Raw genomic sequence first — 25,185 nt, 5'->3', positions numbered from 1 at the left:
TGGGAAGTCCAACAAGATGACAGACCTGTTCGTGCTGTGTGGTACCACGGCGACGCAGGACCTTCTCGGCTTCGGATGGTGAAGAGAGTAGGGTGTGAGGTCGATGTGGAGGACTACGGGATAGACAAGACGGAGTGTTCTGGGGCCATGTGAAATCATTTGCATCATTTGCTCTATCATGTTGAAGCAGAAGGACCCTCTAAGAAGCATGTCCGTCTGTCGAGATTCATCCCCAAAAGGATAAAACGCCGTTCCCCTATTCTTTAGATCGTCAAACCCGGCTGAGCTGCTTGCGCAGCTGGTCATGGAGATTCGTCATGGATCCGTACCACAGAAAGAAGAAAATAACACCAACACCGGTATGCACATCAGGAATTACCCAGTATTCGCTCTTAAGATCGAGACAGAAACACAGTTTCCAAACCCCTCTAAATAGGGAGTCAGGGTGAAACCAAGATGCACACATGATAAATCGCGAGGCTTGACCAATGTAAACACGCATGGGGGGGAGATACATAGAACAAAGACCCAAATAACCCAGAAAACAAGACAGAAAGAAGAAGAAGAAGAACGCTCAAGGGGTATATTCCAATGTGTAGATCATAACCAGATATCACCTTCTTCGCCATTCACCCATCGTTTCCAAACCTGATCATAAGCATTCTCCAAATCACGAACCCAGCGTTGGGTATCAAATAACCGGCTGCCCCATCTCTCCTCGAACAACATCCGACGGAGATCGGTCAGCCTGCCTCGCGCCTGTCCGCCGCATCCGTTTTTGTACTGAAGGCTGAGGCAAAGGCGGATAGCTTTCTCTTCGTAATCCTCATCCGACACCGCCATCAACTCCGTGCGAGCCTTGTGGCCTGCCTCGGAGTTGGGCAGCGCGCTACTGAGGATGCTGCTCGCCATCCGAGAGCACATCTTATACTTATAGCGGGGGAAGGTCAACAACGGCGTCCCACTCCACAACACATCCGTCGCGGTTGTATGGGCGTTACACTCGGGAGTGTCGAGGAACAAATCCAAGATCTTCGCCCGAGCTATATGCGTGTTCTTCGGCGCAACATCGGTGAAGATGATCCGAGACGCGGTCTCCTGGCCAGCCCAAGCAATGGCCGTTTCGCGGAGATTCTGCTCGCCCAGTTCCGGGAAGCGAAGCAGCCAAAGAATCGCATTCGGGATGCGTGCCAATATACGTAGCCACGTACGGAAAGTTGTTGGCTCAATCTGGGAAGACGTCAGTGAATCAAATCCTTGCCGATCACACAAAAACAACTCACTTTATACAGTTGGTTGAAATTGCCAAGAATAATGGTGTCATCGCTGAGGTTGGGAAACAGCTCTTTGCGCATCCGCCAGCGTCGCTCCTGTTCCTCTTCCCAGGAGATGCGCGCATCTTGCGCATCGGGGGCGCTTTGTCGATGGTCACAGCAAAAGAAGGTGTCGCGCGTAAACACAATCTTCTCCCCGTAGACCCAGTCCTCGAGCTCCTCACCGTAATCTTCCTCCAAGAGTCGATCCTCGATGCGAGCGTGGCGCCTTCCGGGCCCAAGCGTCTCGAAAGGGATCGAAAGCTCGTCCGAAAGAATGTAATCACACCATTCCGCGCCTAATGTCCCTGCAAAGCCCATGAAGGACATATGGATCGGCGCAGGTCTGGCAGCAAAGACTTCGTTGCGTGCGCCTCGTGTGTATCCGTTAAGGTTAATGAGGATATGAATCCCGTCGTCAACAATCTGCTTCACGAGGCGCTCGACCGGCCACCCGCTGGCATCGTAGAACACGGGGGCTTCCTTCTCGATCTGTTGGCGGTGCACCGACTTATCGCTCGCAGTGGTCGCGTAGCAGTATGCTTTAACCTTGGACGGGTTGTGCAGGCCAAAAACGGATTGCATCAGATGTGCGAGGGGATGGTTGTTAAAGTCCGATGACACGTAACCGACCTTGAGGTAGGGGTTCGGTGGGGGTGGGGGTGGGTAGACCGTGGCCGGAAGCCATGGTGAACGGAGGGTCGAGCACGAGATCCGAAGCCCGTTCCTTTGCGAGATCTGACGGATCTGTTTGGCGGAAAGTGGGCAGGTGAAGGTATGGAACGGAAGTACAGTGGGCGCATTCGGCGCAACAAGACCCAATGGAAGTTGGGGTCGCTGGTATTTGGCAAGCGGGTATTCTTTGCCATAGATATAGCGATCTTGGTACCATTGCCAGGTAATTGACCGGTTCGCGCGCTCGACCAGTCTCACGATCCGCGAGCCTTCCCATTTCTGGCCCGCCCAGGACTGCAGGATAGCAGCCAGAGATCCCGACGCCGACCGACGAGACTCCAGCGCGGGGGCAAGTTGAGCGCAAAACTGTTCAATCATAGCCGGTGTTAAGATGCCACGACCCCAGGTTTCCCCTTCTTTGAGCTGGCGATTAACTATATCAATAACACGCGATATCCAACCGGCACCGGTCTCGTTGCTGGACGCATCCCGAAGCATGCCCTGCTCATTGACGTGCCAGCGATCGCGGAATCCGTGGCCCTTCGCAACGCCGCCACGACCAACCCAGTTGCAGACGGAATTCAGGGCATTCGCCAGTCCGCAGACTGCCTCGGCAAAATCAGGGTTCACTTTCACGGCCCGTTTGTAATAGCCGATCGCATCGTTGACCCGACCAGCGTCCTTGACGGCGTTCGCCAGGTTTGCCAAGGCTATATCAAAAGTACCGTCACAATGCACAGCCTGCTCATACATACGTATAGCGGCCTGGAGTTGCCCAATATCTTTGAGCAGACTACCAAGGTTAGTGTAGAGATGCGCGTGCCGCGAATCCAGGTGTAACCCATAGTTGTAATACGCCAATGCAAGTGAGATTCCACTGCCCGGAACTACACCAGGAATTTGTGGGTGTTGAACTTCCCCGCTGGGGCGAGATGGCTGCCTGACGGTTGCATTATTCTGGATCCCCGCGAGCAATATACCGACATTGTTCGCTGTCGACGGGCTCGGCTGAAGAGATAGCGAGAGGTAATAAAGAGCCAAGATATCCCGAACGCCAGGAGATTTTCGGGGGGGCCCTGAGCCAGAGACGTTGGACATACCATCTTGGTAGATTTTGGCCAATGAGAGCAGCGAATTGCTTGTAGTCGACAATGCTGCTTTCCTTGCGAGACCCTCGGCTACAAACATGATCCCCGGGGGAGTTCCACAGGGGGCGAAGACCAGCTTCGAAGTCTGGAGAGCTTTGTCCGGGTAGAGAAGAATGGTTTCTCTGAAATCATGAGAATCCATTGGCGGATAACCTTGACGGGATCCCTGAGAGAAAGCAGCAAAGATCTGTTTGATCAGACTTTGGATACCATGGCGTCTTCTCCCCGCAGCAATCAAAACAGCATCCTCAAACGCTGCCGCAGCGCCTGTATTGTCACCCAGCGCATAGAGCATGTTACCCTTGGCATGCACCAGAGCAAGCATCCTGCCATTGTCACACCCAGGAATGGCATAGCCACTCGAGCCAAAACCAACGGAACTTGCTTCTGATGGATTCCGACTGCCAACCATTGACTGGCCAAGGTCGTCATCATAATCGAATGAGGCCTTTTCGTAAGATCCCACGCTCGACGCCCTGCTGTCAGCATCGCTCTCGGTCTCGCTCGCATGCTCATCGGCGGTGAAACAGTCTCCGTTCTGGGGCGAGCGTAGAGAGTTCTGGACGTAATCGATGATCCTCACGGCTTCTTTGCCGCGGTGGCTGGTGCAGTACAGTCCGATTAAGTGCTCGACAGCCTCGAAGAAGCTAGGGCGCAATTTCACAGCGCGAAGCCAATGCTGCAGAGCGTCTTCGCGGCGCTCAAGCGCAAGGAGCGTAGCTGCAAGGTTCGATATCGCCTCTACATGTCTAGAAGGAGTTAGCTACTCCCGATGCCTCTTGAAGTATTCACCGCATTCACTTACGTTGCATCCCGTGCGATGATCCGCGAATACCATCTCATAGCCTTGTGGTAATCGCCAAGTCCATACGCAAGGCAACCGCCTAGGAGCATCCCGTCGATCCACTCCCAGCCACTCTCCATGCAAAGATTTGACAACATCTCAAGAGCAGACATAGCATTCGCTGTGGGTGAGGTCTCGCGGAGTGACGTAAGGGAGAACCGAGAGGCGGGCGCCGGAACTGCCAATCGACCAGGATGTCGGAGCCTGTCCATCATCTGCGTATCCGACGCCGCAGTGTGTTGGAAATGGCCGCCAGAAGGACGGTGATGGCCAGAAAAGGAGGACGTGGAAGCCGTTGGCCTGTTGTTGCCCATGGAGTTGGCCCTAACAGGCGCATCATACTGGCTTGAGGGGTAGCTGTTGTGGCGATGGAATTCCGGAGCACTGGTCTGAGAGAAATCTAGGCCAGGTTGACGTGGTGGTTTAGGATATATTCTTGGTTTCATGAATCGCTGGGCTTGCCCATCACCATCGGCAGTTGAGACACTGTTTCGTCGCGCATGATGGATGGATGCAAGTAGATCAACATAGACACCATGAGCCCATGACAGAATCTTTTCCTTGAATTCAACGTTTGCAGTGCGTGAGTGCAGCACACTGGTATATGTGTTCGGGTACCCTTGCCCGTTCGACCCAGGCAGTGCCGAGAATTCAGCGCCATGTTGCTGTGTTGCAAAGCTGGCATTAGGATCAGTACGGGTATGATATGCCAAAATGCGGTGATTCAATGTGGAGTCCAGTGGCTTCTGATCAGAATGACGAGGAGGGAAGTTTGCTTTCACTGACGCATCGTGACAGAGCATTCCCTGAGGGGTGGCATTCCACCCGAAACCCGCTTCGCCATGGCTATTTGGCAGAGGGATCGGGTTCAAACACTGCTGCTGCCCAGTATCGAAAAGAGGCAGGGCGGAGTGGTGATTTATTGTTTTGCTTAGCGAGACCGGGAGGTTGTAGCGCGTATCCCGAAAGGCCGCCGGACGATAAGGAATGTACACACCGTCGGGCCAATATGGCCCGTATGGACCAGCTCCGGCCGACGCTGTGGGGCCGAGACATGGTTGTAAAGTCGCTGGTAGAACGGTGGGGACGTAGGAGCCATTTTGCATGAAGAATCTCTGCTGCGCTGGCTGCATTGGCAAGGACTGGTTGAGCATCGAGTCTGCCCCTGGCATATAGTTCAGTGAGCGGACCCAGCTCGCCCCGTTGAAATCCGGTACTATCTCCCCGGGTGCGACATTAACTCGACCAGGATCATTTTTGTAAACAGGCGGGAAGTTCATGTGTTTGGCGGTAGAAGATTGGTCCATCATCGCCTGCTGCCAGTTGTCCAGGGCGAACCCCGCCTGAGGGGGCACAAGCTGGTTAGAATCCAACGGTGAAACCAGGATATGCTTTGTCGCCGGTGGTTGAATCGCAGTATCGCCTGGGGTCCCATCGTATCCAGCAGCCAGAGTTCCGTTCGGCGTTTTCCTCCTCAATGCATGTTGAGCGTCGCTTTTCGAACTGGATTTGGGGCTAGCAGGATCATGAAGTCCCAGACGTTGAACCGGATGTGGATATTGGAATCGGGTGCGAGAAAGCGACAGCAAGGACTCCTTGCTATATGCACCGCGAGGAAGCGATGGGAGGAAAGATGCAGCATTAGAGTCGAAGGGTGGATTAGCGGAGTCGGTAGTGTGATAGTGAGGAAGATGATGATGCGGTTGTACCGACGGAAACGCCGCCACGGAGGGCAACATGGTCAACTCGAATGACCACCAAGGATATCGATGAAAACTTCCGACGAGCGGGAAAAGGGGGGGGGGTGAAAAAAAAAAAAAAAAAAAAAAAAAAAAAAAAGCAATCAGAAAGGGCAGAGGCGGTAATAATAGTTAAGGTGGAAGTAATTCGACCGGGATCTTCAAAAGAAGCAAAAAGCGAGAGGTTGTTGAGAGCGGTCACAAAAAGGTTGACAGACGCACGCTCGGTGCTTGCTGGATCGATCAACAGGCAACCTCCTTGAAACGTTTCCTACACCTCATCCTGGACATAAGCCGGCACTCTTGATGCTCAACGGAGCCCCCCACCGCTTGTCGCTTGGGTCGACATGAGAGCTGTTGATGATGGTCGGAAGGTTTCGATACCGATGTGGGCGGGAACAGATGGTAAAGGAGGGGGACGGAGAGAGAGAGAGGAGATCGGTTCAAGACTAGGGAGCATTCACGAAGAAACAAGAAAGAAAATCGCTTTGAGATCGAAGTGGAAAGGCTGACAGAAAGGCGGATCCGCGCCGAGGACACTATTGTGATTTGCTATTTGGTCGTCGTGAAGAACGAATGCAAGGGAGGAAAGGGACTCCAGAAGAAGAGTCACCCACACTGACGCAGGTGCCCGTGAGACAAACGATCGACAAGCAACTGGGGAAGGACAACCTTGACCGATCTTGGCAGAAATGCTGGGCCCGGGAGTCGGGAGTGCAGAAATGATGAAATGAAACGCGAGCGCGCTCAGGGAGAAGATATGGATGGAGATATGGAGGAGAGATCGATCGATGGAAGAAAGATGGGGAGTTGAATTCAGCAGGCAGAGAGGATGACAGCACAAGAAATAATGATGGATGGGTTGGTTGGTTTGGATTAATCTGAATGGTTTAGCGAGTAAGGTGTCCCCGTCTTTATTTCTCTTGTCCGGCTTGTCTCATTCGACCGGTTTTAATTCCACTGGAACAGAGGATATGGTTACTGCTGTCGTGGTAGATGTACGGGGTAGACGGTAGACATGAGACAATCAAACAAAATTCATGGAGAAGCCGATGCAGGGAAAGAGGCGGCAGCGAAGGTTATGCAACGGTGGGCGGACAGATGAAGCATCGGAGTACTCTGTTGATACGGAAGGAGGATGTCATCTAGATTCTAGAGGGAAGAGGAAGTCCGGGGTAGAATAGTAATTAGTATTAATAAAGATGGGATAGGGTGGGAAATGTGCCCATCCAAGTGCAACAAATCGCAAGTCTGAACAAAGAGAAGTTCAACAGGAACCTTAAAAAATAGATGAAGGTGAAAGAAAGAAAGGGAAGGGGAAAAGGGGGGGGGAAAAAAAAAGAAAGAAAAAAAAAATGATAATGATAATGATGGAAGAATCATAAAGGTGATGATACCACGACTTTGATGGGCCCAGAGTGGAAGCGGGCGGAGCTTCAAACGAAAACAGTGGGTGGCCTTAGAGCCTGAGATATCTATGGAACTACAGAGCATCTTAGGTACTACCTACACAGTACTTACTTACTTACTACTAGTCTACTACTGTACCTAGAATCCTACTAGAGGCTAGATAGTGGTGACTGGTGGTGATGTTGTGATATGTGCGAATGGAGCAGCGGAAGTGGAGCCAATGGGAGAGAGCTGAGGTTTACTCCGTAGTCGATGGATGCTGGAGACGACCTGAACCTTGGGTGATGAGATACTACTGTATATATCGAGATCCTCAAGAGGGAGTAAGTAGATGGACATATCATTCTAGGGATCATACAATATTAAATCCATGATTATGCTGAGAGAATTGATAGAGATCTAGAATAGCCACCTCCAAATTGACCACCTACATAGATAGTACTACTATGATAGTAGTACTATTTCCACCCCTCCAAAATCCCCTAAAACAACTAAAAAGAAAAAGAAAAAGAAAAACAACGACAATTTCCACCAGACCCACCTTTACGATCCAACGGCCAGGATTGAAGACGGCGCTAGAGACTCAGCCAGTGTGAGCCACCGACTGAGCGAGCTGGGCTGTCCAACGTCAGTGGACCAGCGCCCACCAGACCCCCGGTCCAGTGGCGCCCGCTGGGACCAACCTAAGCCTTGGAGAGGGGGTTTCTGGGCATGCGGTTGGTCCGTTGGCCGGCGGAAGGGCCGATCTGGCACTCACAGTCACAGTCACAGACTACTAAAGGGCTCTAAGCTGAGCTGCCGTGTTAGTTGCTTTGCAATCTGGCCTCTGTTCGTTTTGTTGTTCATATCGAGTAGGTTGTTGGCATGTGGGAGTGGGATTTGGTATGTACCTAGTAGTATGTAGTACCTTAGGTAAGGTAGGCAGGCAGTCTATCCATTATCATTGGTTTTGAGTCATTTCTCTTGGGAAATGATAGACACATATCTTTCTCATAAGTCATAGAGCTCTTTACCTCCGGTATTCTTAACACTTAGTGAGACCGGGCTAAGATTCCACCAGCAGTCGGCGCCAATGCTGTAGCCACAAAATACATCCAGAGGCTGAAAGACGCACATGCCATGGCTGGAGCAAATCATATCTGCCATTATCCAAGAGTAGTGATGGGGGATCAGCACAATACTCCAGAGACAACACACACACACCCCCCTACTATCTATATGACTATCAGCCTTTTCTGGGACTCTTACATCTTCTAATTAAAATATTCCCTGCTCCCCCCACGATCTCAAAGACAACGATATCCCCATATCATTCTTGTTCTGACCAAGTGAAAGACATACTACTTCCTCCCCTTCATAACTAGTATGATTATACACAGTATGATAGTATTCTGATTTCTGACCTGACCAAGAAACCACCGGGCCCAAACTCAAAATCCATATCAGGTGGAGTGGCTTGACTAGTTTAATGGCTTTCTCCCCCCTCCCCTCCACGACACCAATAGTTAGCCTGTAGATGGTTCCTTTCGGCTTTTCCTTCTTTTTCCATGATTTGCTCGGACTGGGAGTCTGGAATCTGGATCGTAAGTCGTAACTCGTAAGAAAAACAAAATCAGGAAAAAAAACAAAAAAAATAGTGTCAGAAACCCAGATGGCCAGATCAGCGCCAAAAGTCCACACTAGTAGAACTTCCACTTGCAGCCTCAACTCCCAGTGTCTATCTACTTGATATACTCATGAACATGAACATGAACAACATACACAGCAGAATAGATGACTCCGTACAACTTCCCCATCTGCATATAGATAGATAGATAGATAGATAGACCACCCAGCCGCTCACCAACCAACCAACCAACCAACAACCTACCTAATCAAAATCTCACAACTCCCGCCCAGATCCCTCTGCAACCGCGGAATGTGAAAAGGATCCCTCCTTTCCGTGTCACCGCTTGGCAGATATATATATTTACATAGATATATATATATTTTACCAAAAACTCCCCCCCACCCTTCCCCCCAGCAAAAAACCAAACAAACCCAACTATCGATGTTTGTGTTCCGCGAGACTTGGTTCGGCATCTAATCTCGCCTCGCACAACCGACCCTCCTGTATAACAGAGACCCATGAAATTTGTTCTCCCGGAGGCGGAGGGGCGTTTTTATTGTCGTGACTCGTGAGTCGGGACAAGCATGGGAGGGCGAGGGATTTGCGATGATCGTCCTACTGAGGTTCGGTGGGGATTTGATGGGAGATCAAGATCGGCGTGTCTATTTGATGTGGCCGTGAAGGAGGTATACAAGTGGATACCAGGATGACACATCAGCGATTTTCCATGATTCGTGTGTTTTATCACATGGAGACTGGAGATTTGTGGTCGTGAGTCTCTATCAACTCTCCAGTCAATGCGACGAGTAGAAAAGCCCTAGGATCATATCACAGCGACATCGCTCCACTAAGTTCAAAGAAAATTGATGATTTGGATTGTTAGAAGAAATGACTTCAGATTGTATTGACTATGGACAGCCTACGAGGTCAAATAACTTGACAGCCTACTTGGTAGGAGTGTTGACCCAAAATATGGACCACTGTATCCACAGACGAAAGCAAGCTTCCTTCCAAGAATACCGCGGTGAGTAGAGGGTCAGTTTGATCTTCTTTGCGTAAAATAAGCCTATACCACGTTGCAATAGTCCAGTCCGGGCCCGAAGGCGGGAAAGAACGGTAAGAGCCAGAGTGTTGCAAAGGTCATCTGAGAGGGTGCGAGTCGTCATGATCCCAGCTTGCATATGGGGAAGCAAGGGAACCAGGAGAAGCATAGGATGGAGGAAGAGAAAAGGAAGATGGGAGTGTCCAGCGACAAGCGTAGGATTTCTCGAAACGAAAACAAACTGGGAATCTTATGGAGGTCATAACTCGTTAAAAAAGTTCTTGGTCCAAGGCAATGATCATATTCTATGCAACTAGCATGCCGTTACAAACTGAATTGACGACCGCCATGAATTTCGATCATTTATTCCTCAGGAACTAAGCCAGAATTAGTGCAAATTCGTCAGAATATATCCAAGTCAACACTTACCATCGATCTCGCCAGCCTTGACGTCGTCGGAGACATCCTTGGGGCTGCGGCCATCAACTTGGCAACCGACGGAGAAGGCGGTACCGAGGATCTCAAGGACGGTACCCTTGAGCTCCTTGGCGAGGGAGCGGTGGCGCATGGTGCGGGCAATCTCAACAATCTCATCGAAGGCGATGGACTTGCTGTGCTTGATGTTCTTCTCCTTCTTGCGGTCACGAGGAGGCTCCTTGAGGGCCTTGATGACCAGGGAGGAAGCCGAAGGCACAACCGAGACGGTGGCCTGACGGTTCTGGATGGTGAGCTTGACAGTCACACGGAGACCCTTCTATAGTGCCGAAGATAATCATATTAGCAATTGATCACTGTGACAATGCTTCGATGTTTTGTGCGGAATCTTACCCAGTCACCAGTGTTCTTGGCAATGTCTTCACCGATCTTCTTGGGAGACAGACCGAGAGGACCAATCTTGGGAGCCAGAGCAGACTGAGCTCCGACCTCACCACCAGTCACTCTCAGGTGACTTATCGTCTTGTTAGTATCGTCATCGCACACTTTTTGCGCAAAAGGAACACCAGGCAAAACTTACATGACCTTCACCTCATTGGGGTCGAACTTGGGAGCTGCCCAATGGGTGTTATGTTAGTCGCCATTTTGCTTATAGCCAAGGAGATGATACTTACGCATGGCGAGTGCGAAAGGTCGTCAATCGTCCTTGGAGAGTTGGTCGGGGTGGATGGTTCAAAGAAGCAAAAGAAAAGTTCCCCCGAATTTTCTTAAGAAGTCATGGATGTTTTAGCTCGACCCGCAACTCAGCCTAAGCGAAGACTTGATTGGGAAAAGCTACTAGGGTTGAGCCCGCCCATGGTCACGTGACATGATATCAACTTGACCTCGATTGAAATGTTCAGATGGAAGGTACGACCTCGCGGGCATCTACGGTTTTTTTTTTTTTTTTTTTTTTAAATTTTCTTGAAGTACCGACTGGTGGGATTTGGATGGTTACTGTATAGTGGGTAAAGGGCAGAAAGATAAAAGAAAAGAAAAGAAACCAAAATCACCGCAAATCACCGCTAAAGATACAAGAGACCCGAGGACCGACGTCAAACCGCCCTTTGCTCTCGCTACGGCCATTACCTCGTCACATCTAGCTGGTTCCGGAAACCGCAAGCCTAGAACAACAGTTAGCACAAATCATTGATCGGGGGTCGAGAATGAAGAGCTTACTTCATCAAATGATCCATGAATGTCTGCAACGAGACATCGTCGGTGAAGATAGTCTGCGATGTCACGCCTCCGCCGTATCCTCCTGTCGTGTGTGTAGTTGATGGGTTCAGCTTTGACAGGAGGAAACGTGCTTGCGAACCACCGGCGTCACAAACAATGAAACGGGGTAGCGGGAAACGGTCCGCAATCAATTCCTATTTCGCGAGTTAGCGTAGACTTTGAATCGTGCCAAGAAAGGGTCAACGAACCCTAGCGTCCTCCTTAGGTTGCTCCAGGAGAGCCTTCAGGTTCTCATAACCCTCCTGATCCTGGTAACCGGCCTTCCTCCATTCCGCAATCGTTTCTCCGTGGAAAATGAGAATATGGAAGAAAGTGTCGAGAAGGAGGATGTGGGTAGGTTGGATCGAAGCCGAGTCCAGAAGAACCGGCTGGCTCCCTTCGTGTTCAAGGGAATACGAATCCAGTGTGGGCTGGATCATAACCAGCGAGTCACCCACATCCTCGTGGTTGAGAACGTGTCTGTAGAATGCGGTCTCATCGGGCGAGTTGTTGAACACCTGCAGGAACTGGCTTCGACGGAGATGGAACATGAATTGGGGATAAAGAGTGAAGTTCTTTTCCAGGCGGAAAGATGTAGGATCATCCTTCCGGTAATCTGCGAAACGAGAGCAGAGTCTGATAAGCATGCGATCTACCCATCTGATGACATCCGGACCATCGTCGACATCTGCCTTGTAGACAGCGATACGCGCCATGAGCACCGCAGCGGCTTCCTGATCGAAGGATTGAGCGAGTGCGGGGTCTCCAGTGGGACCGCTCAGGGGTCGGGCAACTGTCGTGACACGAAGATGATAATGACCGGACGAGTGCTGGTAGTAGGTGAGGAACTGCATCATTCCTCTCTGAGGGCCGGGCTGCACTGCCGCAGGACCTCCCTGGTTGGCGATCTCAAAGTAGACACCGTAACTCGACGCCGGATCAATGCCGCACATCTTCCAAGCACAAGTGTTGCCGATACCACACTCTGTCTCTCCAACCGAGCTTGACTTCTTGTTGAGAGAAACGGCATGACCAATGAGACCAGTAACCTTGAGTTCCTTGGTGGTCAATACCTCAAGAGAGGCATTGAAGCCCATGAGAAGGTTGTCGTTTGCATCTTTATCGAACACTCGGACGAATGATTGCTTAAACTGCGAGGACGTGAAGCTATCTGTGAGAAGCATGTGACCACCGGTGAAATTGGAGAGGTTCTTCATTTCCAGAAGACCGACTTGATCCAGACACCCGGCAAAGATGTCGACAACATGTCCATTATTAGCTGCACGCTTAGCCAAAGCGTCGTAAAACTAGATGACATCAGCGCGATAACAATCTGTACCGAGGCTAAATTGGTGCCTACCTTGACGGCCTTCTTATAATACTTGATGTTATCGCGATCAATGTCGTGGTGGGACCGAATAGGTTCCTTGAGTTCAGGTCCAACAACATGGCCAGGCCCCTCTGTGGCCGGACCGCTGGTGAAGACCATGACGCGCCCACCGGCGTTCTGGAAGGATGTTTCAAGCAGGCCAACGGCAACGCTCAAGGCCACACCGGTGCATCTGAGGGGACGCTTGTCGTTGGCAACGGGCCAAGGGTCACGCTGCAGCTGCTCAAGGACGTTGGTGATTTGGAACTCAGCTTGCTGGACGGGGAGAAGGAAACGCGCGGCGGGGCCGACAGGCGGACGGGCAGGTTGCTGGGGCACGTTCGGGCGAGGACCAGGGGCAAGGAGCCCAAGCATCTCCTGGACTTGCTTCGCAGCGTAGTCCTTGCTGCCTCTGAAAACATATGACTTGGCACACTCGGTGTAACCAAGCTCATGAACTTGAGCCTATACGCACAGGTCAATACGTCACTCCATGCGCCTCGGAAGCTGTAGTTCGTACCATTGTGCCAAAGGTAATCAGTCCGACAAGGGCGTTTGGTGGCAGCAAAGATAAACTCAGAATCAGAGTATCCTTCAGCGCCTTCAGGCTGTCTTCCTCTTGACAGGTATCGACGACATAGACGAAGATGGGGGGAGCGGGGGCGGGACGCGCCAGTTGGTATTCGATCGTCGTGCTTTGAGGGTGAAGTTCCGGCGGTATCGCATTCTCGGTGATATCCTTATAATGGGGAGGGAGGGGGTTGCGCATCAGACAGAAGGGACATATCCAGATCCGAGCTCGGACATCAACATTGCTACTCTTTGTCAGTCATGTCGTCGAGATTCCGCAGCCAACAGGGGCACAAATCATACGCGTAAGGGTTCAAGACGGCCCGGCAAGGTGCTTTGCAAGTCACCGGTTCGTATTGTAATAATGGGGATTCCGGTTTCTCCTTGAGGGGAGTGTAGACAGCTGCAATGGGAACAACAAGCCGGGATGCTTCCTGTGCACGGATGTGGATGAGTAGGGGAGCGCATAGAAATGAATGGCTGCCGTTAAACCAACCATGCGAGTACTGGGAAATGTATTCCAGCTGAGCCTGATGCCATCACGTTCCTCGACATCGCTCCATTGATCCTTCAACGCTTCATAGTCCATCGTGGGCGGTGATGGGGGGGGTGTTCTTGGATAAGGAGGGGGTGTTTATTGCTCGAGATCCAATATACTCGGCAGGGGAAAAAAAGCTCTATGGTCCCGTCAATTATAGAGAGTAAGAGGTTCCCGTAGCATAGTCTTGTCTTCGAATAGGCAGCTCCAGCAGCTATTGTCCCGGGACCAGGCGTAGATCTGGGGATATGTTGTGTGAAGCTGGTACTGTTGGCATAAGGCCAGGTTGCAGCGTCCCTGGTCACTGCGGGCTGCCGCAGTATCCACTAGCGCGGCCGCACTGCTATAAATTTCGAACTGTCCGCACTCCCGTACCCTTCTCTTCTCTTCTTTTTTCCAAATTATAAACCGCCGACAACATGTCATTTTATATGATTATTTTGGCAACTTCTGTCCACCTCCATGATGAAGTTGTTTTCGCGTCGCGCGAAGAATAATTTGACCCGTCGCTGGGCACCTGGCTTTGAAAGGTCGTTCCGATCCTTTTCGATAAAACGGGAATCAGCAGTGGTTACAAATCTCTTCGTACAAATTGGTGCTTGATATCTTAGATTATATACATGAAATTGGAATTGATTTTTTTGGAAAAATCCTGGCCAGACATAAGCTTCTCAACATCTAGCATTCTTTACTCAAGCCGAGAACTTGTGCGACCTGCCGTGCCCATCCCCAAAAAACGCCTCGTGGAGAAACAGGAGGAAATAAACAGGAGAAAAGAAAGCGTAGCTTCGTTAAAACAGTTTCAATGCGCTTCAAGAATCCTTGGTCGGCTTCCTCATCTGTTTAAGAAGATAACTGCGCTTGAAGTATGTGTTCGGGTGCACAATGGTGTCCAAATCCGTCTGACTCCAAGTGCCATCTTCTTTGACTCTCTTGATGTCTGCCTTGTGTGCCCACTCGAAGACTCTGTTGCAGGCGATGTGATAACGGGTCTTTCCAACGTCTTCTCGCACTCCGCGAAGTACTTCCTTGTCGTTCACACCTGTGGCTTGGAGAAGTCCAATCAGGTTATCCACCGAGAAATGACGATATGGACACCCATGGGTCTGGCCGACCCCGGGATTAGAGTCGCTGAGGATTTTCTGGCACGAGTATGGAGGATATCCCCGACCTCGTCGGTTAACATCACCACCGACGTCACCATAGGCGTGACGAATATTGTACTTGTATCTCGAATTGAATTCATCGTCCGTAAAGCCTTTGAATGACTGTCGCCAAAAGAGAATACACTCTTCCAAGGATAGACCGATTCCCTTTAAGAAGAGCGTGTATTGAAGTCGACCAAAGTGCTTTAAATGATTGTCTTTGCGCAGAGTCATGTGGAGATTGCGCATGCAGAGGGGAAAATGTTGTGAGAGACGATCGATATTGTTTGCAGTGATAGAGGCGCCGTCGACAACGCCCTCGCCTTCCGAGTAGACAGACTCTGCGCTGCCAAAGTTCTTCGACAGGTGGTTCAGAATTGGAGTCAGACGGTCGTCTTCGTCCAGACGGGGTAGTGCTCGACTTGTGAGCTAGTAGCTGTTAGCTGTGAATCAAGCTCAACACACTGCTAGTACATACCTCCAGGGCGCGTTCCAGGCGAGCCGTGAACTCAGCCATTATCATGCTTAGCTGTTCTCTGCCAGGGACATAGGCCTTGCCTCTGGACAAGAGCACTGCCCGTCTCTCCACCAGCTCCGGTACTCGCTCCCAATCTACTTTGTACCAAGATTCCTCGTCGACACGGCGCAGACCGGGAGTTGCATTCGCCAGCTTCTCCGCGAGTTCACGTCGCTCCTCGTCACTCACAGACTCCCAGTCCAGATTCAGGGACTCAATGAAGGCGCGTCTTTCTCGAGAATCGTCCAGTTGGAATCTAAATTTGAACAGCATTGTCTCTGCGCGAACGAACCGCCGGCGAAGATCTTCCGTCGCCGAAAACGCCAGGCGGAGGATGAAATGGGAGTAGTGATCTTTCTGGCGCTCATTCTTCAGTCGTTGATCTGCCGCACCGGAGGAAGAGGATGTGTTCGACGAAAGTGGAAGATATTTCTGGAGGAGAGGGGTGATGTGTGCGGCTGTCTCGGTAGCCGATTTGTTTCGATATGAACAGGCTTCGATTTCAGCCAATACTGCGAACCTTGTGAGCCTAGGGAGAAAAGTTGATCTCGAAGCTAGGGTTCATACTCTTCAGCCTGTCAATAGCCCATTGCTCAAATTGCTCCAGAGTGATTTCTGCAGTGGGTGGAACATCGTAGAAATTCAATCGATGTGGGTAGTCCTGCTGTTTGTATACCGGCGACGCGAACTGCTTCTTTTTATGGTCCAGCGTCGCTCTCCTTTTTGGATCAACCCTTTGAAAGTCTTGTCGTATCATTTTGAACTGCAGTTGTTATACAACTGCCACTTGAAGCGTTTCGTTGTCTCCCTACTCAGTCGTCAAAAAGTGTACCAATATTGCTCCCACTGACTGGTTATCGGCTGGCTTCACGAAGATAACGCGAGACGCGCCTCTCACGCGTCAGACATTTAGGCACGTGATATCATGTGGTTCTTGCCGTCTCTGCCTCAGGCTGCCAGGCACTGCCTTGGCCAACAGCCGAGGAAGCTTCAAGTAGTGACTCCAGATGGAGTCGGGGACTTTTGAATACGGGATTTGTCCGGGTGGAGTCTTGATCACCGGCAAAGGCCATCATGATTAATGACAAGGTATGCGATTGGACTGGGACTGGGGAAGTGTATCAAGACACGCATGTGAAAGAATGTAGTTATGCTGTATATCCCCAGAGTGACACATCTCTACCCCTCTCAACACTGTAAATGATGCTCAATTCGAACTTTTCTTTTGGCATCGCCTGTATAACTAAGGTCCTCAACTGCTAGTAACTGGTTGAGAGATCCTCCCGGACTGTTCTCCGAACTCCGCTCACCGATTTCCTAATACAGCAGACATCCCCAAACCCCACGGAAACGTCGCGACTTTCCCCAATTTTGGCGATAAAGTATCGGAGTGGAAAAAAGTCACCCGTGCATACAACAATATTCTCCAACAAACATCTTGTATGCCGTATTCATTGTATATTAGCTTGTCCACTTCTGTCCTGCTCTACCAATTCCGCCAACCAAACTCACTTTGAGATTCCTTCAGACTGACCATAGACGGCACTTCACCTAGTCTCAACATCCTGTCGCATTCGATTGAGTATATTGAATAGCAGTGTATCTCACAGCGAAAGAACTCCCTATCCTGCGACGACTTGAACATCGCATAATTTCGAATTCAATAACACCGAGAGCGTTTCAGGCACACGAAAGAAGGGGATGAACTCCATCACCAGGCAGCTGAGGAAGGCTGCCCGCATCATCCTCATTGGCGCTCCAGGAGTTGGAAAGGGAACACAGACAGAGAGACTACTCGCCAGATATCCGGAATTATCCTCAATCAGCTCAGGAGATCTTCTGCGCGAAAATGTGCGGCGCAAGACCCCCCTAGGTATTTCACCTCGCCTTCTCACTCTCATCCAACACCTCTGAGAAAGATGACTTCTAAGCTGCTCCCCCTGCGCAGGTCTCAAGGCCGAGGCTGCAATGCAGTCTGGCAACCTTGTCCCCGATTCCATGATCCTCGAACTCATTTCCTCCGAATTTCAATCCAAGGGTTGGCTCCCAGCGACAGCACCTCTCGCAACAGCCTCATCACATCACACCTCGCGCCCAGTCCCGTCATTATCTCCCTCCGCGTCGTTTATCCTGGATGGGTTTCCCCGAACGGCGAGTCAGGCATCAAGCTTGGACTCCGTTGTCCCCGTCAATTTCGTCGTCCATCTTGTCACACCTCCCTCTGTCATCCTCTCTCGGATCGGATCGCGCTGGGTCCACGAGCCATCCGGAAGAGTCTATAATACCGATTTCAACGCCCCCAAAGTTCCCGGCAAAGATGATATCACCGGTGAGCCCTTGACGCAACGACAAGACGATTCGATTGAGACATGGAAGCAGCGTTTACAAAAGTTCGAAGAGACCAGCAAGGCGCTGCTAGAGCACTACGAACGGAAGGGCTGCTTATGGCGAGTGGAGGGCAACTCCAGCGATGAGATCAGCCCGCAGGTATTCGCAGAGGTTGAACGCAAGTTCTGTTAGAACTTTGTAGCATTTGGACATATCGTTTTTTTCGCGGGCTTTTTCTCTCACTTTTGTATCATATTCTGCTGGTTGGCAAAAACCACGATTACGGCTTCCATTGTTATGGGTTGGGTACAACTATTTCATGAAATAATGCATGTCGAAACCCCCTATCAAGAGGGTCTTGAAATCTTTCGTTCTCAGGGCTTCTATCGCACATCAGTCGCTACGGATATTATTATAGCACCAAGTGATCAATCAGTCGGTGCAGATCTCACTGCATAATATAAGAAATGCACACCCTCCTGTCAGACGACGGCATGCATGCCAAATATCTGCGATCATCAACATTGCGAGCCAGAGGTGTCGTACAATAGATCGTTCATTCATCATAAAGTCTATTTACTGATGCCAAAGCATATACCGCGTCATGGCCTCATTTCTTACTCTCCACCCGAGGCTGTACAGCCTCTTCCAAGCCCATCCGCGTCTTATATGCCCTAGGACTCTCCCACTCTTTCTCATTCCGGCGAAAATCCTTCCACAGTCCAGTACCCCTGAGCTTCGCCCACCACTCTGCCTTCCTGTACTTGCGCTCCATAGCCTCGCCGCCAAATTCCGCACCCCACTTCGCCTCGTAAACGGTAGCCAGTCCCTGCTTCAACATCTCATACGACACGTCGCGTCGGCGGAATGGTATCGGAAAGTCCAGAGCCCGCCGCACGTAGACAGTGGCTACCGCACGCTGGTACTGGTCTGGGCGATGGATATAGGCGCGGACCCGACGGTTGAGGAGATACGAGGTCAGCCACTGGTGGGCTTCGCGAGCAAAAGGCTGTTCGGGACGGCCGAAATGTGCGAGCTCGGGGGCGTCGACTCCGGCTAGACGGATATGCACCTATACAGGTAGTGTTAGACAGCCAGTTCCCCAATTTTGCGCCGGCGAGTGTGATGTCAATCAAACAGAGCCTTTGATCTCGGTCGACATACCGTCTTATCTCTCAACTCTTTCTTTGACGTCGGAACCTTCTTCCACGGCAGCCATCCCCACCCCGCAAGCCTTCCCCCGGGCGTATGGTACAAGCGGAAATTGTCCCCGTCACCAACACTCGTGACCCGGCCCAGCAGACTTCTGCGACGGAAATGTGACGGCGTGATGCTCCCTGCGTCGGGGAAACGGCGCAGGTACCGGCGGTGTATGTGGAATGCGCCCAGGAACCCGCTTGTGAGGATTACGGTAGGGATGATCGTTCGAGGTTCTGCAAAGGCAGCCCAGTCAATTGCGGTGACCGAGGATTCCCAGCTCTTGCTCTTGGAGCCGTGTTCTTTCTCATTGTGTTCGATTGGGGGTTTCGTGTTGTGTTGTTGGGCTTGTGATTCGGAAGCCCATGGCGGCCATCTCATGACGGCTCATGCTCTCGTACCTTTGCGGTCGGGGTTTGATAGAAAATTTGTGCCTGGTTGAGTATGTGTTATGTGGTATGAGTTTTCCCCAGACCCGGCGTCGAGAAACAGAGGACAATTGTTTATGGGGTAGAGTGCTCCATGGCGGTCAGTCCCGAAATATAAATATGCGGGCATATGATCCAGCCTCCCCGCAACCTCTATTATTGTCAAACGACTTGGAAGGTTTCTAGTCCCAAAATTGTATATACGCTCCCTTATCATTCACTTTTGTTATTCGGAGGTTGCAGTGTACAAGTCTATCTTGGTAGTATGCTTGAGGTAGAGGTCATGCTCTATAAATCGTGGCTGCCTCTCAGAAAATACACGAAGGTCAAAGAAACATTGAAGGAGGAAAGCCCAAAAAAATCTACAACCCAAGCGCCATGTAGAGATAAACAGAAACAGTCGCAGATCAAGAGAGTCGTATGATAATGGACGAACAAAAACCAAGAGATTCAGAATGTTTATTTCAGGGTCGCAGGGAGACTCGTCTTGGCCTTCGAAGCAGCGGTATCAATCGCCTTCTGAAGCTTCTTTTGCTTGAGTTTGCGCAGATATGCGAAGAAGAGGATAAACATAAGCTCCATCCGTTCTTTAGTCATCATCAAAAGACCCTGGACCAGGAGCCCCTTGGTAATCTGAGGTCCAATACCCTTGAACAATGAAAGCGCTCCTTCTTTCTCGATGATATAGCGCATGACTTCACCAAAGGTCTTGAAGGGCTTTCCTTCGCGACCTGGAGGTGGGCGAGACTGGAGACCGACTTTCGCAACGATTAATGGTTGAGTTGCAATGGTAGCAAGCGCTTTGGAAAGTGCACCAAGGACTGCAAATATGCATTAGTTTTTCAATGAGGTCCCAATTCAAAGAATGGTTGACACTTACTAAAAGCTTCCCATGGCTTGAGGTTGTTCTTTCCCGGAAAGATGATCTCCTTCAGCCGCTGGTAGGCTCCATAGGTGATGGCGGGGTTAACAACGAGAATCAAACTGGCCTTGAGACCGCGCCATAGTCCAGTCCAGCCGTCCTCACTGTTGACAACTTCCTTGCCGGTTTCGATCAAGCCTTTCTTCTCTCCCTTTGGCTGAGTTTGCTGTCTGGTTGTGATAACAGCGACCGGAATAGTGAAAATCTGAGCAACAGCACCTGCGACAGCACCCAAGCTCAGCTCAGCGGCGGTACCAGGAGTCTTGCTTCCCCGGCTTGACGCCATATAGATGGATCTCACAATGCTGTACCAGTAGAAGTAGGCGAAGTTGGTTGACGCGACACCAATCAATGACCCAACGATTCCAGAGTACAGACCCTCGATTCCCTCGCTTTCCATAATTTTGTTGATGGCATCCCAAGTCGATTTATAGTGTACCGCGCCGTCTGAACCCTCGGTCTCTTCGCCTTTCACCTGGACTTGCAGCCTCGTCTTGACTCTGTATGTCCATAAAGATTTTTGGTATTAGTCTCGCATCGTTCGTAACCTCATAGTGAGAAGGAACCTTGACGTACATATCTAGAGGATATACCATGGCGTTGGCGAGGACAGCACCAGTTGCACCTGCAACGGCACTCTGCCACGGAGAAAGGCGCATCGGCTTTGATTGACCCGTCATTGTTCGCTACAAGCTAAGTGCTCCCGGATATACAATTATGAAGATAGAGTGGAGAGTAAAGAAGAAAGGAGAGAAGAAAAGAGATAGACACAATCTCAAGAGTCTGTATATCCGCTTCTCAGGTTCCCACTGAACTCTAGGCAAACCAGTAATTGGCAAAGAGAAACAATCTCAAATGTGGAGTCCGATAAAGAGGCCGAGAACAAGAACGATTATGCTGAGTGACTCGTGTTGCCAATAACGTTCAGCTGGAAGAAGGAAGCAAATGCACTGGACGCATATCACTCCGAGTTTAAAAAGAAAATATGCGACAATATGCGCAAGGGGATAAAAAAGATCAGAACTGACCCCAATGCAAGCATCTGCTCTAACCAGATACAAAACACTTTAGGAGTTGTTCGTAGCACCTCGGTGGACCACGCATGACGAAACGAGCCGAGGTATCTTGTCGGAGGTGTGTCCAACTCAGATTTGCTTGTCCACTGGCAGTTTCACCGCCCACCGACTCCCGTTCCTCCCCGCCGAATTGCCCACTAGTACTACTTCGTAGTAGCGTAACTACTATCATCATTGTACATTGGAATGGGATCATCCACATTCTCAGACTTTCATACAAATCAAGTGCATCTCTTGCTTATTATCTCCTATCTTGAGGCTCCAAGCTCATTTCTAAACTTGGTTTCGCTTATAACTTGTGTCATATCACCCACACTGTTTATTCCTCGCCAATCAGAAAAGCCTGGTTGAGAGATCGAGATACTTACTACTAACACACCCACAGGGAGGGCAGTATTGACCTCGGATGTCAATCTCGGAGGAATCCCCTGGGACCTTTCGGAACAGTCACAAGCAGAGTCTACCACTTTCATCCTTTCGAGGTTCTGATAGGTGATTTTTGCAAGCTTGTTTTTGTATTGCGGATGGCTGTTGCGGGGGTTACAGCTCTGACAGGTCATTACACGCTGGGAATCTAGATACTGTGAATAGACATTTCGATTTCAGACGCTTATTTCGCGATAATAACCCCTCGTGGGGCAGGATGTCTAGACCCCACACCTCTCCGCAGAAGTATCTGATCTCCCAGGCTCTGGTAGGTACTGCCTCCACCATTGGCGATCCAAATTTAGAGATGATCCCAACTAATGCGATGACTAGAAAGCTGAACGGGATGTATCTGCAGCAACCTCTCAACGGCAAGCCCTGGAGGCTGCTATTACAGTTGCTGAGCATTACATGAAGGCGTTAAGTCTGGCAGATAATACCAAAGATAGACAGACGCTCGACACGAAATGCAAGGAGTGGCTTTCCAGAGCAGAAAAGATCAAAGAAGCAAAAGACTGGCGATCTGTGAGCCGTGCTCATGCGCAAAATACATCTGAACTACAAACGCCATCGTCTACACGCACCCTCACTACTAGGGAAGAAATCATTCTTCTCGAAGGGGCCAAGCTAAATGGCTTCATATTTCCACCATGGGCAGGGCCACCCAGTCTAGAAGAATTTGAACTTCTACAGGGGTCAGCTTTGTTCACGTAAGTTCATGTGATGTATTACTCTGGATTTCTGGGCTCTAACAATGGCTAGCGACAAGCCCGACCTTCATCTCTCTGAGAAGCAGAAGGCCATATTTAATGGCTGGAAGCGGCCTTATGAACTACTGTCCAAGTCTGTAGTCGGGGCAATGTCTGTAATGTCTGCCCCAGAGAAAACCGACCTTGTACAGGATGTCTTGACAGACTGCTCAGTAGTCGCCAGTCTATGTGCTACTACCTCGAGATCTGAACGCGGTTTGGACAAGGTAAGAGTTATTCCGATATTTGCGGCCTTCTGTTTCGGGAATTTGACCTGTAATAAGAACTATCTCCCTGTGATCTATCCTTGCGAATATTACACAAGCTATCCCAAACCTTCACCTTCAGGAAGATATATCCTTCGTTTCTACTTCAATGGGTGCTTCAGAAAGGTGATCATTGACGATCGTTTGCCATCGACAAAGACCTCGAGATCACTTCACGTAGTGGATCGAAACAACCCGAACTTTCTGTGGCCAGCGCTCGTGGAGAAGGCATATTTGAAGGTTCGAGGAGGTTATGACTTCCCCGGGAGCAATTCCGGAACCGATTTATGGGTATTAACAGGCTGGATACCAGAGCAAGTATTCCTCCATCATGAGGACGTGACGTGCGAGCAGCTCTGGAAGCGTCTCTTCAAATCATTCCACCACGGCGATGTATTGTTGACAATTGGCACTGGGAAACTAACGGAAAGGGAGGAGGAAGAACTGGGCCTAGTCAGTGAACATGATTATGCGATTCTTGATATGAAAGAAATTCGAGGCCGTCGCCAAATGCTTGTGAAAAATCCCTGGGCTGGAGCGGACATTGCTACCGGAGAAAGGCACTGGGAGCCTAGAAACATACCCGAAGACCGGTCTGCTCTCTCACCTGGGACTTTCTGGATGGATTGCGAAAATGTCCTACAAAATTTCGAGAACCTCTATCTCAACTGGAATCCTACACTGTTCAAATTTCGAGAGGACATTCATTTCACATGGGATCTCGCAAGCGGTAAGGGAGTTCCTGGTTGTTTCGTGAAAAATCCGCAATTTGCAGTATCCACCGAGACTGGAGGTACTGTCTGGCTGCTACTCAGCAAACACTTCAAGACCGTTGAGCTTTCCGGTCATTCCTCGCCAGAAAACAGCCAAACTGGCTTCATTAGTCTGTATGTTTTCAATGCAGATGGCAAGCGAGTCTCCCTGAGTGACGGGACGCTCCACCGTGGGCCTTACGTGGATTCACCCAACACGCTCATGAGACTGGAAATGCCACCTAAAACGACTTTCACTGCAGTTGTCTCCGAAGAATCTCTCCCTGCTGCGAGCCAGAGTTTTACATTGTCTGCCCTCGCAATTGCACCTGTGTATATTGCACCATCACAGAATAAATACATGTGTGTGAGCAAGGTACAGGGTGCTTGGACGCCATCAACAGCAGGCGGTAATGCAGAATCGGCCCGGTATCCTCTAAACCCGCAATTTAGCCTCATGCTTTCCAAGGCGACTGATATCTCCATTTTGTTGGAATCGTCTGACACTGAGCTTGCCATCCACGCCAAGCTTTTTCATTCGAACGGCAAGCGCGTGTCTAGAGTTCGCAATCGCGATATCATCACTGACAGTGGCGACTACCGACGTGGCGCGGCTCTCGCGGAAACAAAACATTTAGAAAAGGGCGTATACACGATTGTTTGTTCCACCTTTGCTTCAGACCAACTTGGTCGGTTCACGCTATGGGTCTCGTCAATGGTTCCTTGTGAGGTCAAGCCACTCGCTCCAGAAGCAGCAGGGCGACGAGCCGTTATCTCAGACATTGGCATCTTGTCACCAGGGAGAGACAGGATGCTGGCTCCTCTTCAAGTATCTCGCCTTACGAGAATTAAACTTATTGCGAGAAGTCGTCAGTCCACGATCGGAAGCCATCCTGTCGGCCCTTCGCCAGTGCTTATGACAATCGAACTGGGCCAGGGTCCTTACAAAGAGATTTTGGCCACCTCAGAAGACGGAGATCATAGCGATGCCATATCCGGAGTACGCATCGAAGACTTTGACCTGCAACCGGGTCTAGAGGACAGTGGCGGAGTCTGGATTGTCCTCGAAAGGATCGGAGGCCCTGGTGGCCAGGTAGAAGATCACTTTGAGGTGGAAGCCCTGGCCGAAGAACGAGTTGGGATTGGAGAATGGATTATTGAAGACGCTTGAGAAGGACTTCTCAAATGAATGTCTAGGTTGATTAGTCTTGTCATGACCATGTGCTTATCAAGTCAACCTGGGATATGGAACGATAGCATGATAACGAGACATGACCTTGGTCAGATGCTCCGCGCGGGGACAATTGAGCGATAATGTGAACATTGCTAAACTGAAGTGAAGACGACTCTTCGACCGCGCTGTAACTGTAAATTTATTTCTCTGCCTTGTATGTAGTTTGTAGATGCGGAGGAATACTTAGTATGTACAC

General features: G+C 50.3%; 8 protein-coding genes across 8 annotated transcripts, besides 7 other annotated features; 2 read left to right on the top strand and 6 right to left on the bottom strand.

The window, feature by feature from the left end:
• Window positions 1–600: 600 nt before the first annotated feature.
• ACLA_031230 (UDP-N-acetylglucosaminyltransferase) lies at window positions 601–5,719 on the bottom strand (the record flags this gene model as incomplete). Its single annotated transcript, XM_001269815.1, has 3 exons — window positions 601–1,230; window positions 1,284–3,885; window positions 3,942–5,719. The coding sequence occupies 3 exons, from the start codon at window positions 5,717–5,719 to the stop codon at window positions 601–603; spliced, it is 5,010 nt and encodes a 1,669-aa protein (XP_001269816.1).
• Window positions 5,720–5,787: 68 nt separating this feature from the next.
• Window positions 5,788–5,819: a microsatellite.
• Window positions 5,789–5,819: a microsatellite.
• Window positions 5,820–8,931: 3,112 nt separating this feature from the next.
• Window positions 8,932–8,956: a microsatellite.
• Window positions 8,933–8,956: a microsatellite.
• A 14-nt stretch (window positions 8,957–8,970) lies between these two features.
• Window positions 8,971–8,992: a microsatellite.
• Window positions 8,993–9,088: 96 nt separating this feature from the next.
• Window positions 9,089–9,118: a microsatellite.
• A 1,080-nt stretch (window positions 9,119–10,198) lies between these two features.
• Window positions 10,199–10,859, bottom strand: ACLA_031220 (60S ribosomal protein uL11; the record flags this gene model as incomplete). The annotated part of the gene is made up of 3 exons (XM_001269814.1): window positions 10,199–10,534; window positions 10,609–10,720; window positions 10,807–10,859. 3 exons carry the CDS (start codon window positions 10,857–10,859, stop codon window positions 10,199–10,201), a joined length of 501 nt encoding a protein of 166 aa, XP_001269815.1.
• Window positions 10,860–11,148: 289 nt separating this feature from the next.
• Window positions 11,149–11,170: a microsatellite.
• Window positions 11,171–11,429: 259 nt separating this feature from the next.
• On the bottom strand, window positions 11,430–14,000 carry sec23 (GTPase-activating protein SEC23; the record flags this gene model as incomplete). The annotated part of the gene is made up of 6 exons (XM_001269813.1): window positions 11,430–11,627; window positions 11,682–12,779; window positions 12,833–13,306; window positions 13,362–13,656; window positions 13,715–13,845; window positions 13,908–14,000. 6 exons carry the CDS (start codon window positions 13,998–14,000, stop codon window positions 11,430–11,432), a joined length of 2,289 nt encoding a protein of 762 aa, XP_001269814.1.
• Window positions 14,001–14,761: 761 nt separating this feature from the next.
• Window positions 14,762–16,368, bottom strand: ACLA_031200 (DNA primase subunit PRI2; the record flags this gene model as incomplete). Its single annotated transcript, XM_001269812.1, has 3 exons — window positions 14,762–15,523; window positions 15,573–16,123; window positions 16,179–16,368. 3 exons carry the CDS (start codon window positions 16,366–16,368, stop codon window positions 14,762–14,764), a joined length of 1,503 nt encoding a protein of 500 aa, XP_001269813.1.
• Window positions 16,369–17,312: 944 nt separating this feature from the next.
• Window positions 17,313–18,131, top strand: ACLA_031190 (adenylate kinase ADK2; the record flags this gene model as incomplete). The annotated part of the gene is made up of 2 exons (XM_001269811.1): window positions 17,313–17,484; window positions 17,560–18,131. 2 exons carry the CDS (start codon window positions 17,313–17,315, stop codon window positions 18,129–18,131), a joined length of 744 nt encoding a protein of 247 aa, XP_001269812.1.
• Window positions 18,132–18,549: 418 nt separating this feature from the next.
• ACLA_031180 (thermonuclease family protein) lies at window positions 18,550–19,517 on the bottom strand (the record flags this gene model as incomplete). Its single annotated transcript, XM_001269810.1, has 2 exons — window positions 18,550–19,011; window positions 19,104–19,517. 2 exons carry the CDS (start codon window positions 19,515–19,517, stop codon window positions 18,550–18,552), a joined length of 876 nt encoding a protein of 291 aa, XP_001269811.1.
• Window positions 19,518–20,023: 506 nt separating this feature from the next.
• Window positions 20,024–21,166, bottom strand: ACLA_031170 (putative peroxisomal carrier protein; the record flags this gene model as incomplete). The annotated part of the gene is made up of 3 exons (XM_001269809.1): window positions 20,024–20,385; window positions 20,445–20,986; window positions 21,063–21,166. The coding sequence occupies 3 exons, from the start codon at window positions 21,164–21,166 to the stop codon at window positions 20,024–20,026; spliced, it is 1,008 nt and encodes a 335-aa protein (XP_001269810.1).
• A 1,039-nt stretch (window positions 21,167–22,205) lies between these two features.
• ACLA_031160 (calpain-like protease PalBory) lies at window positions 22,206–24,926 on the top strand (the record flags this gene model as incomplete). Its single annotated transcript, XM_001269808.1, has 4 exons — window positions 22,206–22,256; window positions 22,322–22,698; window positions 22,751–22,849; window positions 22,943–24,926. The coding sequence occupies 4 exons, from the start codon at window positions 22,206–22,208 to the stop codon at window positions 24,924–24,926; spliced, it is 2,511 nt and encodes an 836-aa protein (XP_001269809.1).
• Between the last annotated feature and the right edge of the window lie 259 nt (window positions 24,927–25,185).

Source organism: Aspergillus clavatus, genomic scaffold (genome assembly GCF_000002715.2).
Source record: "Aspergillus clavatus NRRL 1 1099423829805 genomic scaffold, whole genome shotgun sequence".
In the NCBI taxonomy this organism is placed as follows: Eukaryota; Fungi; Ascomycota; class Eurotiomycetes; order Eurotiales; family Aspergillaceae; genus Aspergillus; species Aspergillus clavatus.
The sequence above is the reverse complement of the archived record's forward strand: the minus strand, read 5'-3'. Positions and strand labels throughout refer to the sequence as shown.